Source organism: Desarmillaria tabescens (assembly GCF_030435595.1).
Source record: "Desarmillaria tabescens strain CCBAS 213 chromosome Unknown EV420scaffold_83, whole genome shotgun sequence".
Classification (NCBI taxonomy): Eukaryota; Fungi; Basidiomycota; class Agaricomycetes; order Agaricales; family Physalacriaceae; genus Desarmillaria; species Desarmillaria tabescens.
This window is the reverse complement of record NW_026848382.1, coordinates 108,140-127,072: the sequence shown is the minus strand read 5'-3', so window position 1 is coordinate 127,072 and position 18,933 is coordinate 108,140. Positions and strand designations below refer to the sequence as shown.

Sequence of the window (18,933 nt, the reverse complement as noted above, 5' to 3'; positions counted from 1 at the left end):
GGAACGCGTGGAGATGATGGGGAACGAAGAAAGCGATCAAGAGCCGAGAACGGGCAAAAATTGTCGGAGATTCTGCAAATACCTTATTTGGGCAAAAAATTGATTATAATGCCGACTCTCGGCAAGTAATGTCTTATAAGGTCAATAATGTGTCACGTGATATTATATTCCACTAAAAAATGCATCTGAACTAGAAGGCCTAGGAAGGCAAATTTGGTGCCAGCTGAATGTGCACGTCCATGAGATAATTCTGACCAAAAATTGAGGCTCTCAGACCTTCCTAACACTTTATAATGCGGTATAAGTGCATACTAGAGGAGAGTTGACATAATAATGCTTATGCAGTTTTTCCGACATTTTGTCATTGCCGATCACTAAGCATCCTCGGGCCGTTTCCGGCATTCATCCACTCACGGAAAAACGGTAGGCCAAAATTATACCTTGTAATTTTAGAGCCGTGACGCCCTTCCGGTCTCAAAGCAAGGATAAACGGTTTCCTTCCCGGACGTGACTGTGCTGTGGAGGCCTCTTTTTCAGAGGTGAAGGCGTCATTTCCTCGACAGTCGGGATGTACGCATCATTAGGCCCCAGCAGTTCGATGTGCCTACTCTTCCGGGTGGGTCTTTCTCTCTACGGCCTGTACGGCTTTCACGATGCAAAAATATGAACTGCTTTGACCCCGATCCATACATGTTTCGTAATGATCAATCCAACAGTGATTTGCGTGCGGTTTCCTGGCTGGTTATGTGACATATATTCCGAGTATCTTCAGGTCCGAGTCACTCTTTGCTTTGTTGTCAGCTAACGGCGTAGGCATCCTCACCCTATGCATATCTGCGCCTCCGTTGGGCAAAACGATGACTTTCATTGCCATACGATGCTACCACGCTCGACGGGACACTTGGGACACTTGGTAGAAATGATGGGTTGTCTCTGCGACCCTAATTTGCTCCCGTACGAGTCAGAAGATACCATGGATATTGTAGGTATACAGGAAAATCTCGTTTTGACTCATCGTCTGCACAAAACGTGAGGATTGGGTTGGTAAGAGAACAACTGTCGACTGACCCCGCCGATGTTCGCACAGTAATCAACGCATTTAAAACAGTCTACAACAGTTTACATGATGTTCTTGACAGCCCTCGATGCTAATGTTGGCGGAGACGACGAGGTCATCAAGGTTGACGATGGTTTTGCATTCAAAGGTAGTGATGTTAGATACGCTGGATTAAGGAGAGGGCGATGGATAAGCTAAGTATCGCCTGAGAGGAATGGTAGTGTGGGAAACACCGGATACTTCTGTATACGGTGGGTTGTCTAAGACTTAGACTTCGCGGATGGGGAATCAATCAGCCGAAGGGGAGAAAGTGGTGTGAGGATTGAGGTCGAGTTGTAGGGGTCCCAGAGTTGGGATACCGTCGCGAAGTCTGAAGTCTGGAGCGCTCGGTGAACCAGAGAGCGGAAGGACCGAATCCGGCAACACCAAACACTGAAGGGCGTAGGTGGGTGGGACGATAAAAATCGAGGCGAGAGGATAGAGCCTAAAGCCAGTTAACGAGAGGGAAAGCGAGCGTTGGTGACGCGTCGAGGTGGTCAGAAGACGCGATCAATAGTTTGAGGATTGGGACGTTGTATTTGTACATATGTGAATTAAAGGCCTAAGGCCTCTTCTATGGCTAGCTTAGCTTATCTCGGACTTAGCCAGAGTTATGACCGGCATCGATGACGAGAGCTACGCCAGATGTGCAGAGTTTATGATACACAGCACAGAATGAGATTCACACGAACGATGCATGAAGACGTCAGCAATTCCCCTGTGGAAAGATCCATACTATGCTGAATTCGTAGAAACGCATTGGTCTTGAGAGCGCCGTGAGATATCAGCCACCTAACGCAACGACTTCACTCCAAACAGCATACTTCCGTTAAGGCCCTCCTGGCCAGCAACACTCCAGCAAAACATAACCCCTCAACGATCCACCTCCTGTTATACTCGTTTTCAATACTGTCTGGACCACGGCTCTTGTGATTATTAGGCTTAGCGACCGTAATTACGCATCACACTGGAGTACATAGCTTTTGTGTCGTTAAAGGCAGCAGGTGGTGGTTTAGAGGACATAGAGGGCGACACACTGCACAGATGATATAAGTCCCCAGTGCCGATAGTCAGAGTGCAGACACACGCTTCCAAATATCATCCCGTGGGTGTCTGTCGCTCCTCCTCTATCAATCTGATGACTATCCAATCCCTCCCAGAACACGTCTACCTTGATGGTCCTTTGATCTCGATCACCATCTATCACTTCATCTCGCTCATTAGAATGTAATATGCGATCTCAGCACAACGTTTTGACCCTGAGATAGTCTTTCGAACTATCCCTAAAGGTACGGAATTAGGAGGGGTGGGATGGCATTCAGCCGACGGCAATTACTGTCTGTAAATCCTGATGAGAAACCACCCCGGATCGTGCGGGGGAAACTTGTCCTTCCAGTTGAGAAGATGTGATCTTCCTGACGCGGTCTCTATGCAGTCAATTTCGGATGATACTGTCGCTAGAGCCGAGATTACCCCGTGCCGGCTCAGGTTAGGGGACCAAGTTTTCATCTGCGACGACGTCCTCCGAGGAATCGGTTGCAGGCTCCCGATCGGAAATCCAAAACGGACCCGCCAGGGTCTTCAACGAAACACACTGGTAAGGGCACCTTCTACTTGGCGGTACGCGGGCAGGAATAAGTCACGGCATGGAAATGATGATGCCTCTACAATGAATTACTAGCGAGGCCAGACTCGACCGTCCATACACAGAAAATCCTCTGTATATCATTTTAACCTGGATCCATCATATGAACATGGCGGCATTCTCAATTCTTCACTTAGACTTTCTGAACGTGGAGCCTAGATGGTAACCAACCGATATCAGCAAGGATCGAAAGAATGCGACGGGCCCATATTTCCGCTGTATTAAAGAGGCACATTATCGTCTGCATAGTGTTATGGTGTTCTGGTTCCAATAAGTTTTGGATTGTCGTGTGTTATTTCAAGTCAAAGAGAACGTTTTAGCCCAATTGCTGAGGTTCGTGTAGGGAGGAGAATCTGCGCCCGCAAGCAGAAATTAGCTAACAAGAAGCGGTATAAAAATAGACTACATACCCATGAACCTCTTAGGACGACGATAAATAGCTTCCTCCCCATTCATTGCGGCGTATGCGCCAGGAGGACGTCTATCCCATACCCCGTAACGTTAATCGATATCGGACGTGAAATTCGCAGGAACGCTCTGTTTCTAGACCTGAGACGCGGTCCCTCTTCAATGAGCAAGTGTCGATTGCTTGCTCACTGGATAGAGGGACCGCGTTTCAGGTCTACACTGTTTCGAGAACACCGTGATCTTGATCTTCGAATTATATTAGCCACAAAAGACAGTGACTTCCCTCCAACGCACATACCAGTACCTCCCTAACCCATGGCATTCTATTCAAAGGTATTCTCTCTGCGTAACCCGCTGCGATAAGCAAGCATATATGTCACACTAGAGTGTATTGACAGTCCGAGTCGCGAGTGCCATGCTGCACGAAAAAGATTACTCCTTGACACCAATAGTCAGAATGAGGAGACGTATGTCCTAAAATCCTTTCCTGCACTACTAACCCACAATACACCGACTAAAGATCCAGCATCTTCATGAATTGCAATCTGCTACTGTCGGTTGCAAAAGCTTGGTCGGCATTGGCTCCAACGGTAAAGGACTTTTGCAGCGAGTACCACGGGAGTGGTCGTATCTGTGTACTGAGCGTCCTAGCAGTGTAGTTGAGGCATAGCGGCCTAGTAATGATAAGGAGGATGTGCATTCATAGGAAGAGAATCTACGCGCGCGAAGAAGTTAGCTAACGAGAAGCAACGTAAAAATAGACTGCACACGTCGAACCCCAAGGGAACATGTATGCATGCCATGGATCGGTCTGTATTGAAGTCGTTGTCAAAAATCACGCCCGAATTTTAAGTCTCAAGGTAATGGAACGATTGGAGAGAAAGGCTACCAGAGATTGAGTAGGCCCTGAGGCCCAGTGAAAAGTCGGTCGAGCCGTACTGAGCCAAATCAAGCCCAGGGGAAATGATCGATGGGGCTCTATACCGCTCGCTGTAGCTTCGAAATGTGAACCATTTACCAGCTCAAATCGAGCCATTTCGAGCTTGGTATGTCGGTGTCATGGGTTTCCATTAGGCTTCGTAGGGCTCGATTTTATTGCCATTTTTATTTAATACTATTAATATACATAAAATCAGAGAATCGCTACTACGCTAAGTAGCAGCACTGGTCTGCAGCACCCTTCCCACTGCGCCCACAGCTGGCTCTGTCCTGCATGATGCCTCAATTGCGTTTCATGGCGTCAAGATAGATGTACCGAAATAGACAGCCTTGGATAATGTTAAATCAGCACATAATGACGGGAAAGACAATTTTAAGGCTACTCACGAAATGGAAGCTAGCTGGAGTGATGGCAAGCACGACCTAGATTTAGTGAGCTAAGAAATATATGCATATATGGAACAGAACGTACCGTGACCACACCCAAGTGGCGGCTAGAGAGCATAGAGCGACTGGAGACATTCTAAATGTCGAAAAACGACATATAAGAGTGCAGCGAGACGTACCTGAGAGGTAACCAGATATCCTGCTACCCAAACGAAATTTCCGAAGACGTATTCCTGCTGAAGGTGTCTAAACGAGGCGCATATATCCACTTTTCATGGTAGTTTCAGTCTGTAGCATCGTATCGCTGGGCTTCGTGTCAGTTTGCCAGTAAGAGGCCACATGCGGAGGCTACAACCTGCGATAATATAGGATTCGGGTGTAGGGCGACGGCGAAGATGGCGAATAGGCTGGAAGGCGACGGAGATGGTGGTGGTAAAAAGGAAAGAGGCGTTAAACACGTCACCGGACGACATGCACGTGCGTGGTCAGATCCATTGGCTCGACTTGGCCAATGTGGTTTGCGCTCGCAAAGTTCGGCGCATTTCGGTTAATTATTGGATTCAGAGAAATTCGACTCTGGTATTCTTGGATGTGCTGAGTGGAAAGAGGTGTAGCTTTGGAGCTCAAAGCTTTCTCGTATACGCCGCTTGATCCGGCTCGACCACGCTACATGGTAATTTTTGCGGCTTGATTTAGCTCAAACCGGCTCGACGGAATTTTCACTGGGGATCAAGAGCCGAGAACGGGCCTTGCTGTTTTCCGGAACAACGGTCCGGAACCCTTTCTCCTTTCACGTTGATCAGGCGAATACGGCGCATTAGCAAAGGAACATGCCCGTCCACTCACGCAAAGGTAGACCAAAACATTACTCTCCATTATAGCATTCTGACCTGTTTCCTCTCTGAAGGATGACAAAAATGTGCAAGCGGAGTCGTACTAGCGAATGTCTTCTGTAGCGGTCTCTCCCTCAAGACAGAAGTGTTTGACTATTTATACCGTCCAATACTACTTAGACTAACCGTGATTTAGATGTTTTCCGTTTTATCATTGGATTATCCGCTCACTTGGTAGGACATAGCCAAAACCACACCCTCAACCATCACACGTCAAGGGTGCTGGACGTTGTATCATTTTCATTGTGTTTTCCTACCCTGATACATTGTTTTCTTCCATACCCACCACCAAGGAACCGTGATCAGGTTTCTCTTTGCTTGCCCCTTCCTCACACGTCACTATCAAAACGCGGTTTGACGCTGTGGTTGATGGTAAGCTTTTTATTTCATTACCTTTTACATCGATTTAGCTGGTCCCAGGTCCACAACAGGGAAGGAAAAATTACGCCTTCCATTTAGGTTTTCGTCCTTGGGACGAGGATAAATGGTTTCGTTCCTGTTCACTGCAGTGGTGCACACGTCAGGAGGATGTCTACAAACATACCTTGTAACGTTGATCAATATCGAATACAGAATTCGCGGCAAAGCATGGGTTCGAGAACACCATGATCTTGATTCCCATACCCAGAAAACCTTCTAATTGCTATAAGGTTTGGATTGTCGCGTATTAGACCAACTCAAGGAGACATTCTTATTTCTTATTCAATCTGAAATCGTGGTTACAAGAGATACGAGCAGGAGTAGAGGAGGGTAAGAAAGAAAATTGAAGGACGTCCGAAGCAGCACAAGTATCAAATTGTAGTCGTCAAAATCCATTGGAGGAGTTACGCTCAACCAATCCTTTGCAAATACGGCTGACCACGAGCAACCTGGTTACACATTGCCGTGGTGATAGTCGCTGTAGCGGGAATAATGAACAACTCGTGTCCGGGGAAATAAACAGCAACGACTTACTTCCACGCACTCCCAAGCAGAACTGCGCGGTATTTGGGACATTGCTGATCTCGATGTTGGCAAACTAGGCGAGAGGCGAGCGTTAGAAGGCGGTCTTAAACGGGGAGGAAGAATAAACTCACATCAACATTATCTTGTAAAACGTATCCAGGAGCTTGAGATCCTCTGTTCTGTATGCGCATGACCGAGGGGTTATTACCTAGTCTCATACTACCAGAAACGGATGTGACGTACATTAATGAAATTCCCCCATTGCGAACCAGATCCTAGAAAGAAAAGTAGTTCTCTCAGCTGACGAACACGAACATGAAGCGGGAGAAACTTGAACTCACCGGTATTATCTGCAGTGGGAATGCACCTCGTAGCGGCATTGGCACCCCCGGCGTTGGAGTTTGCCCAAGGCCATTCATCGCACTGGTACCCACTGGCATGGCCCACCTGATATGATAGAAGTGTGTATATTAGTTTTCGAGGTAAGATAGCAAGCCAGAAAGGGACGTACGCGGGTGCTGCACCGGTTTGGGTTAACGTTACCACAACTGTTGCTAGCACGATGGGCAGCTGCATTGGTGCGGTCAGGAGCTACAGAGCGAGGCCCGTTGTTACCTATTTCGGGAGGGGGGGATCAGAGATCAAGTCAATGGAGGGGGCGGGGCGGACGTACAGAACCAGGAAAAACCTATTGATCAAGTTAATATCGAGTTAGACATAGGGAAATAAGCAGGTAGACTGACATATGTTCTCGGATGACTGAGGGTAGGTCCTATAGTCAAGCGTAAAGGTGGGTCCGGCACGCTCCACTATCTTTGTTGCGGTAGCATTCCATGTTGCAGTAGCGTTGGACAGCTCCGTGGGTAAGGCGTGAATGCCTAAGAGGAATAGGCACGTAACGATGAAGAGACTCTTAAGCATGAGAGGCAACTGGGAGATCAATGCAATTTTTTAGTGGGTTATATAGCTTTCAGTAACACCTCAGATGATGCGATGGATTCGAAACTTCTCCGGGGTATATTGAGAGCGGTGGGGTTTGCGTCCTTCTATGAAGTAGAAGTCAGTTACTCATGACCATCCTTACACAATTTGTGATTCGATTGCTCACCACCATCCTGGCGATCCGCGGACTGGCCTAATGGTAAGGACTGTTCCAATAGTCTTATCAGAAGTCAGTTAATGAGTCGCATAGTAGGTCCGTGGTCCTGTAAGGTGTCAGTTAATTGGAAGTAGGCTCTAAACGGAAGTATCTAATGTCGCGTTATCGTTCCGTGAAGGCTGGAATATTAATTTACTTACGGATCTTGTCTACTTTGCTCATGGACACACTACTTCCTCGACGCCCATGAGGAGCACCACAACGTCGAATTCTGAGCTCCACTAAGAACCCAAGCCTGACAGAAGTGGGAGGGAAATACGCGACAGGTGAGCCGGCTCTTGGGCTTGCCTTGAGTTTCTTCTGTGTTTGTATTTTCAGGCGGAATGTTCGATTCGACTTGGAGGATTCACGCAGAACAAAAGGAACAAATTTCTCGTGGTTCTATAGCAGAGCAGTGGTACCTGAAGTGGAACAAGAACCGCGGAAATGAAAGAAATCAAGAAAGACCGCGCATAAACAATTGACACATTATCTGCATCTTGATGGACAGCACGAAATGAGGTTCATGAACTGAAGGAGCAGTTCGCCAAGGATGCATAGAATGAACTTGGATAACATACCTCAAAACATTTCTCCATGGGACGTTTGGTAGTACGCCGAAATCGCAGAGACGCATAGTCTTGAGATCACTGATCTGGAACTTCGAATGACATTAGCAACCTAACATTCTTTCCCCGACGCGTTTCGCCGTCACTGATATGCGTGTTCGACGCTCCTAACATGTCCATCATCGCCTATTGTGATGAACACGCGTCAGCGAGCGAAATGTGTCATGTCGGAACACATACAGTGCCCTTGAGAGCCATTGTGTGCCACGCTGCTCGAATAGGATTAGTCCACGACACCGAAGATGAGAATATGGAGACGTACATCCACTACTAACCCACCACACATCGACAACAAATCCAGCTCCATCATGAATTTCCATCAAGTGCTGATGTTAGTTATAAATGTTCGGCTAGTACCGACTCCAATGCTAAGAGACTTTGGCCGCGAGTGCCACGGAATGCGAATCATGCTCGTGTACTGACGCATCGTAGCTACGTCGTCGCTAGTAATTATGAGGATATATGCAAGAAGAATATGAGGTTGGACGTGGTCTCAGGAGTAGCACGAGAATAGGTAGATCCTGCCTCCAAATGCGTCCACCGTGGCAGTCTCTTACTCTCGTCACCGGTCTGTCCCTCCATGCTGTTCACCAAAACGTTCAAGTACATTGTCGTGAGGCTGATGTAGTTCTTCAAAGGGAGGAGAGGGAGGAGAACCTACGCACATGAGAAGAAATTAGCCAACGAGAAGAAAAGGAAAAATAAACCGCGTACCATGAATCCCAAGGGAACGCATAAGTATGTACATCACGATTCTCCACCACATTGAAACCGTCATCAAACATGGCACGAGTCGAAAGGAACACCTGGAAAGGATGCTACCGGAACGTGAAGCGAGAGGAAGGAAAAAGAGAGCCGAAAACGCGTCATGCCAAGCAAACCCGGTTTCGCGGAACATCGGTCCGGAGGCCGCCACCTTCTCCTTTCACTTTGATCAAGCGAATATGGCACATTAGCAAAGGACCGTGCACGTCCACTCACGCAAAGATAGGCCAAAAAATTGCTTTCCAATATACCATTCTGATGCGTTTTGGTTGTAGCTTCGGGCTTTGTACCAGCAAATATCCTCTACGGCTTGTTCAACGACTGTGTTGGGGACTGTTTTTCACGGAATCGGTACCCAAATCCTTCAACTGCTCCTACAGACTCAGAAGCCTCGGTTCAAGATTTACACATCTGGAATGGAGACTATGACAGAGTTCGATGTTCCTCTCCTACCTTTCTGGTCAGGTTGTTCAATAATCTAGCCGACTGTGAGTCAGGTACTTTATGTTCGTTTTCTGGTTTTATCGGTCGTAGGATGTGCAAATATTATTAACCGCCGATTGTCAACCGTTTCCCCTGAAGTGGGTTGTATCTTGTTCATTGTGTCTTTCCTCACTGATACAATGCAAGGTTCTAAACCAGTAATCAACACGGAAGTTGCTCATTGCTACACGGCCCTGTTGGACACGCATTCAATAGCATATCTCGTATGGTTATACCCTCTTTTCTCGAAATGGTCCGTGGTCGCCTTTTGACTTGTCTTTTCTTTCTTTCCTTTGAGGTATCCCCCTGGTCTCATGTTTTACACACTCAACCCATTCGGTTTTCAGCTCAGCGAAATAATCTTTGTCTTTAATTTTCCTCTCTGATGTTCTGGATTTCGTTTGTTCCTCGACGCTTTAGGGTAGAAATATGCAAGGTACATACATTTTGTTAGCTATAGCTTCCACCCATCTGCTCCTTCGCTCATCTCATATTCTATGTCAAGTCCGATGAAGGGTATGACATGTATCATTCCTTTCTACATCGGTCTTGCTGGTTCACGGGTGTACAATCGTAGACATTTGCTTGAGACAACGTATGCCAACTGTTACGGTAAAGAATGTTAGTCCTTCACGCGGACCCGCTAATCAATCTCACTGGACGTTCTACGTATCGATTCTCCAGAGTAGAGACAACGTCCCTGTCCTTGCTTTCACTTATTCCTCGGATTGTATTCCTAGGCGGCAAGCACGCTCTCTAGTTTCAGGATTATGCCAATGCGCCCTTTCTCATTCGCTCTCGTAAACTGAGGTAATGAATACCCAGAATTGTGGTGTATTGGATTGGGGGGGGTCCGTGTTGGGTGCGTTGGAGGGAATGTATCCATAGGTTTGGCTTGCTGGAAAGGGAGTTTATGGACTGGAATGTATTTTGTGAGTCTGCGGTGCTGTTGTTTCTCGACAATGTGAGCTCGTGAGTCTGCGCTAGGGTAATGTACCAATTTATTGTTGTGGTTTTCGCGTTTTGTGAGTCTGAAAAGGCCCAGAACGCTCAAGAATGATTTCCCGGCTGGTTGTGAACTTCCTCTTTGGCGAGAGAGAACTAATTAGTCGCTTATTGCTATTTCTGTGAGAAAAAGTCGACATCCGAGACCGTCTCAATGAAATTGGACAGACCAAATAAACACCTCCAAGATAAATACGTCGTGGGAGAGAAGCTTGTTTCTGGGTCCAAATTTAAGTAGTATCGCAGTCAGATAACGGGACAGATTCTGTACGAGGCAGGTTACTGGGGATTCGTCGAGCATTGGTATAGAAGGAAGAACGGGATAGAACGTTCAGGATACAGCAACATAAGGAATTAGACGAGCATGTAAGGGTCAGAAAGTGGGAATCCAGTGTAAGAACACATGTGAATGATTTCAGTGGAGGCAAAGAGCAAATTTAGGTCGAAATAGCACTCGAGGTTTAGCTAGAAGGTAGCCTTAAACCTAAAATTTTCGAATTTAGAAGCTATCAGAAAATCCAAAAGGCGCAGAAATCGAACCAGAGCCAAGCAAGAAAGCAGCGCGAGAAGTAACCTGAGTCCGGCACCGTTCCGAACCGGTAAACGAGATTGGTCATCGGCCCCTAAAGATGACATCGCAGGTCATTCCTTCCTTTTGCTCCCGTCCATGAGCTCTCCCAGTCCTCCTCGCAAACGCATCAAGCTCGAGTTGCACTCTCAACCACCATAATTCCAAGACGAGGAGGAAGATAACTGCAGTATATGCCTGCAATCCCTCGTTGACCGGACCGTTATCCCCACTTGTTCGCATGAGTTTTGTTTTGATTGTCTGGTTGTTTGGACTGGTGCGGGTTTTTCTTTTCCGGTGTAGTTGTGGCTGATGATTGAGATATTGATCCCTCAGAGCAATCGAGGAAGTGTCCGTTGTGTGCTCAGACGATCGGGGAGTACCTTATCCATCGGATTCGCTCACGGTATGATTATCAAAAGCATTACTTGGCGCCTCTCTCCAAGCCCGGCTTATTGCCGTTACGTGTTGTGCCAAACCAGCAGCCTGAAGTGCGTAGACGAAGGCGTAGGAGGGAAAGGGCCAAACGAGATCAGGACGAGGCAGATAAGCTGGAGAGGTCGATAGAGATGCGGCGTTGGGTGTACGAGCACGGGCTTTATGCCAAGGTACGTTAAATGTCGTTATGCTTGTGCAGTCTGACTCCCTCGTAGCATGTAGCCTCGAATGGATATACAAAATATCGGCCATACCCCACTCCGGCGCAGTTTACTACGAGCCAGGAGATGGTGAGCAAGACGACGATGTTTCTGAGGCGTGAGTTGAGGGTGTAGGATGATCTAGACGTCGAGTTGCGGTTTTTACCTTCATCTCTTACGTATGGACGACTAACGAGAAGGTAGTTCTTCATGACGTTCACGATATCTCTCATGAAATCCATCGATATATGCTCCGAGTCAGCTGTGAAGCTGCTAGCAGAGTTTTTAGACATTGATACGGGTGGTAGGGTTATGGCGGAGCATTTTGCACATGGTAAGTAGCCGTTCGTTTCTGCGAATCATTCTTTACTGAAGCGAGTAGAGGTTTACTTGTATGTGAGGTCGCCGTTCAAGGACTTGTTTGTGTACGATAGCGCCATCCAGGTGAGCAATCACAGTTCCGTTCATATATCTCCCTGTACCTAAAACTGCTTGACTAGTATGATATGCCTCCCCATATAAGCTCTCCGCCAAGACCGAGACCAAGGCGATGGCGAGAGGCAGACGAGCATCCTCACCGGAGATCCAGATCTAGGTCACCAACCCCCTGCAACCACGACGATGCACCGACATCACCTTGAGATTCAAGATGGCGCGAAGACGACGTATCTCCTGTCCGGTCCATATCCTGGTCCCCTTCGGGTCGCCATTACCCTAGCGCGAGCAGAGTGTCGTCTCCTTCCCTAGTGCGGGTGACTATACTCGATGAAGTGGACACACCTGCCTCGACTATCGATCTCATTGAACCTCCTAGACCTTCCGACGGGAAGGGCAAATCCAAAGCTACTGACGAACCGTTTCGTGCTACCCCCGAGTAATGTTGGACTTCAATCCGATGTGAAGGGAAAGTCTAGGGAAGATACATATCGTCTTTCACCGGCACCCCCCAACGTTCCCGAAATCATACGGCCGCTGTCCAAGAAACCCGTCCGTACGGCCTTGGACTCCTTACGTTCTCATTTGGGTGTGACTTCAGAGTCATCGTCATCGAGTCCGACTTTGCTTAATCGGCTATCATCAAGAAATGATGATTAGAAGAGGGGGATAACTCTGCCGATGCATCTGGCTCTCAATCCTTGGGTAATTCAACACCGGGCCGGGATCATGAAGTGCCGTCACCACTGGGAAAGGAAAAGTCGCTCATGCAGGGTAGGGCGCGTTTATTGGGGAAGCTGCTAGAGGAGAGAAGGCACGCGTCTCGACAAGCGAATCCAGTAAATGACGTGGAACGTCAGCTAAAGACTCGAGCACTGGTGAGGGTCCGGCTTGCGGCTGAGAAACGGGCGGGGCGGTGATTGTCTTGCTATTTCGTCGTGGATGGAGGTGGAAAGCTGCGGAATTTGGTTGCTGGAAGGAGAATGATGAGAATGGAATGTAATTGACAGGACTGATGCCGGAGTGCGCGAATCTCCTCTTATGGGCGGCATGTGCGAGTCCCGGGTGGGTGGAAAGGACATTTTTGTTATCTCTTTTCTACGCGCTGCGTTGAGATGTCTACCGGGGTTACGAGTTATCTCGTTGGGCGATAAATTGTGTGTTTCTCGTGCCAATGTTGACTGGAGAGGATTATCAGTTTTTCTGGGGGATCGACTAGCGGAAGGCGGACCGGATCGCCCCAGGTCCTGGGTGAGCAGTTGCATCATTAACGGTTGAGACGCGACCCGATATCCATAACATCCATATTTCACACCCGTAAGATCATCACCATAACAGAAAGATAATGTACGGGGGAGGTAATTAATGGAGTGGATGATTCTGGATGAGAACAGCCATTAATACTCTAGTTTAAATTCCATTCGATCCGCATCTTTTGTTCGGACCCTTGAACATTCCTCGCTCACTCAGAAGCTTCAACATCCAAAGCCGCGCTGTTGCCGAAAGTAAGGCACGGATACCCTCCGCATGGCTCTGGGACTGGAAGGGCACCGACAATCTATCTAATGTTGATTCCTTTGTCGCACTATACAGGAATGAGGGACTTACAATATTGGCATAGATAATGAGGGCAATTGCCCACATTGTGATCGAGTGGTGGAAATGCATTCTCCCGGGATGCAAAGATGTTTATCGTGTGGGACACAGAGGATGTGGTGCCTGCGTGTCTATGTGATAATGAACTGCTCTTATCTTCAAGCGGTGGCTTTATATGTTTGCTACATCTCGGTGGCTTCCATATATAAATTTAACATACTGTCATGGTACCTCACTACATGATAACTTTAACGAAGGATGATAATAGCCATGCCTGATTCCGTACTTTCTCTATATCCAATTGTCTCGAGATATCTGTGTCAGGTATGTAGACAGTGTAGACAGTACTGTTAGTCTGCGGTGTTATGCATACTTGCAGTTCTCTAGCCCATGGCTTTGACTCTGCCATACTGAACCACTCGAGTGTGGGCCATAGTGTTTCAGAAAGAATAATCATTGCTATGGAATCAAATTGCGGTTTATTCGGGGATGCTTCCATATATTATATTCACCATGACCCTGGTTTTCAAATTGTGATAAAGTGTTTCATCATTCACCTTCAATTCAGACATTGGAGTGGAAGTTTTTCAGTTCAGGTTTTTATTATTATTCATGGTATCCGTTGACATGTTTTGGCATTGATTGTGGAATTTGTGGTCACGTAGAATGAGTTACAGCTGAGTTGTATAGGCAGTTGATGGTCATCACTTTGGACTTCGATCCTTAATAGCAGTCGCCAGGACTTTACTTGTAATGCATCGGTTTGGTCACGTAAGGCGCCTTTTGGATTCATATTCGGTTGAATCCATGACCATATCAGTTTCATGTTCAATGGGTGATTCCAAGAGTTCAGTAGATATTGATAGACAGAGGGAAATTGAGCCGATGTCACCGAGGGAGACGTCTATGATTGAGTTGATGGGCAAGGGTGTTTGATCAAATCATGCCACGATCATCCATATCTGTCTCGAAATAGACAATAGTACCAGCGATCAAGCATCTCTCCTGCAGACATGGTATTTCGTACGTCTCATCGTGTTCCTATGATACGTATCACAGGAGTGCTCCGCTCAGCATCTCAGGTATCCTGTAGCTCGATTAGGCGTACTAATATTAGCTACATGGAACCAATGGTAGTGTTACCAATGCTCGCGCAGGGTGGTATCCCATTCATAAACCCCGGAAATCTGCCTGACTTAGCCAGTACCCTCCCTCTTTTCCCAGACAACCCAATAGCGAGCTATTGGTAACCTGGAATCCAGCACATCATGTCGCAGATTGACCCAGGCTTTGCTTCAATTCAAGTACTTGCGTTGCAGACATCTGACTCCTGGTTCAACGGAGTTATCATCGAATCTCTAACTCATGGTGAGATTTTTCTTTTTCAAAAATTCCCACCGTCTAAGCGATCTAGGAATATATACGGCCCTGCTTGGAGTTATACTCTGGCGAATACGTGCGTCCTTAATGTCACCCGATGTGTAATGGAGATCTAAAGGTCAGATCAGTAATTTCGAGCACCTCTCGGCAGACGAAGGTCCTAGCTGGAATTTCGGTTTTCATGTATGTCCTGGCTACGGTGCATTTCGCTGTTAGGTGGTTCTATGCCAGGCGGGCGTTCATCACAAATGGAGAGACAGAGGAAACGAGGTTCTATTCCCTCGCAGACTCCCTCATCGCTGGTGGTCCACTTTGGGTCCCGACGATCAGCAGCGTCGTCGGGGGCATCAACATATTGACGGCAGATTGCATCATTGTACGTTCTCGCTCAGACTTTCAGGTGACCAAGGTAATAAAGCAGCGTTCGAATTAGATTTGGAGGTGCTGGATCATCTGGGATAGGAACTGGAGGATGATCGTACTCCCTTCCTTGTGTACGCTATGCGGAACGAGTAAGTCACTCGAATGTAATCCAAGTGAAATTGAATCGCTCACTGCTCCCAGTATTCGATATTTTCTTTCTAATTGAGCAGTTGACGCCAGCGACAGATTCTCAGGGAAAGTCACCGACTCCCTGGGGGAACAGTTCCATCAACTGGGGAATAGCGTTCAACAGTATGACGCTCTCCACGACGGTTATATGTACAACGCTCATCGTATTCCGGCTTGCCCGAGCGAGGACGTCCCTACGTTTTGGGCCAAATCTGTACTACCGAGTTATGGAGATCATAGTAGAATCTGCCGCGCTGTATGCCGTTGTACTGGCGGTCTATATCCCATTCATTGCGACGAATAGTCCATACAGCAACTATCCGCAAGTCGTTCTGGCTTCTGTAACTGTGAGTATTGGGTTATTTTAAAAGAGGCATTCTGACCGATTTTGGATAGGGCATAGCTCCGACTTTGATACTCCTTCGCGTTGCCTCTGTGAGGAAGATGGATCTCGGTTCACATGCGCAACCACTATCTGTAAGGCATCTGTCAATATCTGGAGTGGAAGGCAGCGTTACCTGTGTAGAGGAGGATAGGGCAATCCTTATTAGCCAGGAAAAAACGGTTGAAGTCGTATGAGCAACGCTTGTTCATGATCATTGAGATCATATTTACTTAGATGGAATTGACGAGAATACGTTATTTACTTGGCCTGTATGTACTATAAGGCAACGATGCGACAGCAGGATATACACTTGCGCAGTAGGATGTCGTATTTTTATTTTGGCTTGAGATACGGCGGTGAGGAATCAACGATGGAGTTGTGTCTGTGTATTTCATGCACCATAAAGGGCCTATCATAGGAAATGACATGTTACCCGGTTAGAAATTAAGAACGCTAATCCACGTACCAGTTATGGTATGTTTGTAGGTCAATACACCGGGTTTAAGGGCAAAGACGATGTCCTGTCGTTGTAGCTGATCGTTAGTTGCGCGCATTGAGTACTCGACCATTCTACTTTAGAGCCGAGACGAATGGTTAGATTGTCGACCCCAATCCTCCGCCACGGTGAAACCTAACCTTTGTAGTTCAGAGTTCGTATTTCGGTGATCGTGCAAATCTAGATGGATCGTTCATACATGCGATGAGAAGCGTGAATGAGAGAGTGAGAATCATGTTTTTGACTGCGTTGAACCGGCTGTGTCAATGCCTACCGGAGATCTGTTGGGTAGGGATTGGTTCGAGTTTTGGAATCTGCGGGTATTCATAAGTCTTCTCGACTGCTGTATCTCTTCTCGACTTTACGACGGCAAAAGTAGCATGAACTGGGCACAATATCATTTTTCGTCGAAACGACGTATCTATTCTTGCGCTAGTTTTCGCATTTCCAGACTCTGAAAAGGAGTAGACTCAGACATTCAAGAGAAGAATGGGTGCTTTGTCTTAGCTTGGACTCTCTAAATGACTATAGGAGAGAGCTAACTACTCCCTTAGTACGGTGTCCGTGAGCAAGGTTGATTTGCGCAACGTGAGAGATCTTTTCAATGAATTCGCACGGAATATGAAGGACAGGAGAAATACGACCTGTACAACAAGATACACTCATTGAGTGAGGGCACCTTGTTTCCGGGACCGAATTCGTATTGAGGTCAGATAACGGAAACGCGGATTTTGATATCACTGCGAGAGGAAGCTAACCGATTGGGTGATTAGTTTTCGGAGGTGGGAGCAGTCTGACTGGCTGGATAGGTCGGCGGAAGAGAATAGATGAACGCGTGTCCTTGGAGAGAGGATCGTTGATGCGAGGAAGATTTGCCTTAGAGTGGTGGTATCATCCTGCAATTCTTCGATGATAGTATCGAAGATCTCTTGAGGGAAAGTCCTGTGAGGATACTCATGTCACGTATTAAGACTAGGCTCACTTTTTATCTTCGCGGGGACGCCGTCTCATCAGTATATTATTGAGCATGGCTTTTTTTCGATATCTGAAATCACAATGAGACCTGTATGCGAGGGACGTGACGGTTGAACGAAAAAGTCGACCGGGATTATGTAAAAGAAGCTGATGTGTATTAAGTGCCATGGCATCCGAATTTGATGGCAGAGACGCTGTCCTATTGGCGTAGGCTTGATATCTGATCGTTAGCGGTAGGTCCTACGACTAAGAGCGTATTGCTTACTAGACCATTTTAGTCTAGAATCCAACCTAACAGGGTGGATTGTCGACCCCCAACCTAGGTGCTTGAGAATGAGTCGTGTTTTGACTGAGGGCCGTGTTCTTTAGTCCTAGCTATACGTCAAACCGCAAGCGATTCTAGTAGGTTTGTGATTAGACTAGTTCGAGTTTAGGGATCTGCAGCTGTGGAGCAAATGCGATGTATGGGTCTCCGATATATTTGAGTTCTAAGGAAGTTAGTTTCCGCGGTCAGAAATGCAGATTTTCCAGTTCGAATTTTTGGGGGAAGTGTACTTGTACAGAAAGGGAGAAACAGGAAAATGACACGGATCCCGCTACCAGAGTGGAGATGGGGCCAAGGCGCATTTTTGCGTACCTCGTGGGGTGTTCGCACCCTCCATGTTTAAAAGTGAATGTTTGATCCTTATCTTGATGATGAGAGGGGATCTTAAACGGCTGGGCACTAGAAATTCAGCGTGGTCACCTGCGTGGTACCACGCGGGCCACGCAAGTCCTTAGTTGAACTTGAGTTGAACTTGTCTTGACTGTACATATATACTGCGCTATGATAAGAATGCTTCGTTAAACATTTCCTTGTATCTATTTCTTATTCTTCTGTAAACTGTCTGCAACAAATGGACCTTTGTTCAAAAATGTTTCAAAGCTCAATTTTTGTCAATTAAAGCTTTTATGCCCTCAAATCTCGGATTCCTAGGCTCCATTGGATCTTCTATGTGTCTATCTATGATTATGAGAAGGACAAATATCGAAATTTAGGTACTCTCTCATTTTCCTAGCTTGAAGTCATTAATTCGAAGACATTACAACACTGAACATCAATTCAACATCGATTTTGCATCAATTGCTCCTTGATTGTGCCAATACCACGAAATTGGTCATTTAATTTCCACAAGAACAGCCCTCCCTTATGTACGGATATACCTCCGACCACGCAAGTGACCACGCTAGCAGACCACGCAGCCACGCAGCCACGCAGGCATACCACGCAGGCTGACCACGCACCGCCACGCTGACAAACCACGCAACCACGCTCACCACGCAGGCACCACGCAGACCCATATAAGTTTGCCCTCAGAAAGTGTATCATTCGTATGATTGCCTCTTCATTTGCTTGTTTCTTTGGTGTTGTTCATATCAAGTATAGAACTCCGTATTCTTCTCATCATGTCCGCTCAACTGGGAACCCCACATTGTGTACCTTATTGCTTCTAGCTTGGCAGACCACCTCTAAGGCCTTTTTATACTGTTAGGATACTTGTAAAATTATTTACTTCAGCTGCAATACTTTTGATG

General features: G+C 46.9%; 5 protein-coding genes across 5 annotated transcripts; 2 read left to right on the top strand and 3 right to left on the bottom strand.

Moving 5' to 3' along the window:
* Positions 1-4,938: 4,938 nt before the first annotated feature.
* EV420DRAFT_1752874 (uncharacterized protein) lies at positions 4,939-5,351 on the bottom strand (the record flags this gene model as incomplete). The annotated part of the gene is made up of 2 exons (XM_060480428.1): positions 4,939-5,141; positions 5,322-5,351. Coding segments are annotated over 2 exons (231 nt in total), but the record flags the coding sequence as incomplete, so codon positions are not given.
* Positions 5,352-6,082: 731 nt separating this feature from the next.
* Positions 6,083-7,559, bottom strand: EV420DRAFT_1169825 (endo-exonuclease). The gene is made up of 9 exons (XM_060466189.1): positions 7,422-7,559; positions 7,057-7,359; positions 6,987-7,001; positions 6,825-6,928; positions 6,655-6,760; positions 6,557-6,588; positions 6,445-6,492; positions 6,323-6,386; positions 6,083-6,266 (listed from the first exon to the last, which is right to left on the bottom strand). The coding sequence occupies exons 2-9, from the start codon at positions 7,232-7,234 to the stop codon at positions 6,199-6,201; spliced, it is 615 nt and encodes a 204-aa protein (XP_060323336.1). The 5' UTR covers positions 7,235-7,359; positions 7,422-7,559; the 3' UTR covers positions 6,083-6,198.
* A 3,522-nt stretch (positions 7,560-11,081) lies between these two features.
* On the top strand, positions 11,082-12,180 carry EV420DRAFT_1279459 (uncharacterized protein; the record flags this gene model as incomplete). The annotated part of the gene is made up of 6 exons (XM_060468144.1): positions 11,082-11,178; positions 11,238-11,509; positions 11,555-11,668; positions 11,744-11,873; positions 11,919-11,983; positions 12,040-12,180. Coding segments are annotated over 6 exons (819 nt in total), but the record flags the coding sequence as incomplete, so codon positions are not given.
* A 1,138-nt stretch (positions 12,181-13,318) lies between these two features.
* On the bottom strand, positions 13,319-13,723 carry EV420DRAFT_1169797 (uncharacterized protein). Its single transcript, XM_060466188.1, has one exon. It carries the CDS (start codon positions 13,640-13,642, stop codon positions 13,385-13,387), a length of 258 nt encoding a protein of 85 aa, XP_060323334.1. The 5' UTR covers positions 13,643-13,723; the 3' UTR covers positions 13,319-13,384.
* A 1,115-nt stretch (positions 13,724-14,838) lies between these two features.
* On the top strand, positions 14,839-16,081 carry EV420DRAFT_1733624 (uncharacterized protein; the record flags this gene model as incomplete). Its single annotated transcript, XM_060479964.1, has 6 exons — positions 14,839-14,938; positions 14,985-15,026; positions 15,079-15,326; positions 15,384-15,462; positions 15,515-15,849; positions 15,899-16,081. The coding sequence occupies 6 exons, from the start codon at positions 14,839-14,841 to the stop codon at positions 16,079-16,081; spliced, it is 987 nt and encodes a 328-aa protein (XP_060323333.1).
* Positions 16,082-18,933: the final 2,852 nt, after the last annotated feature.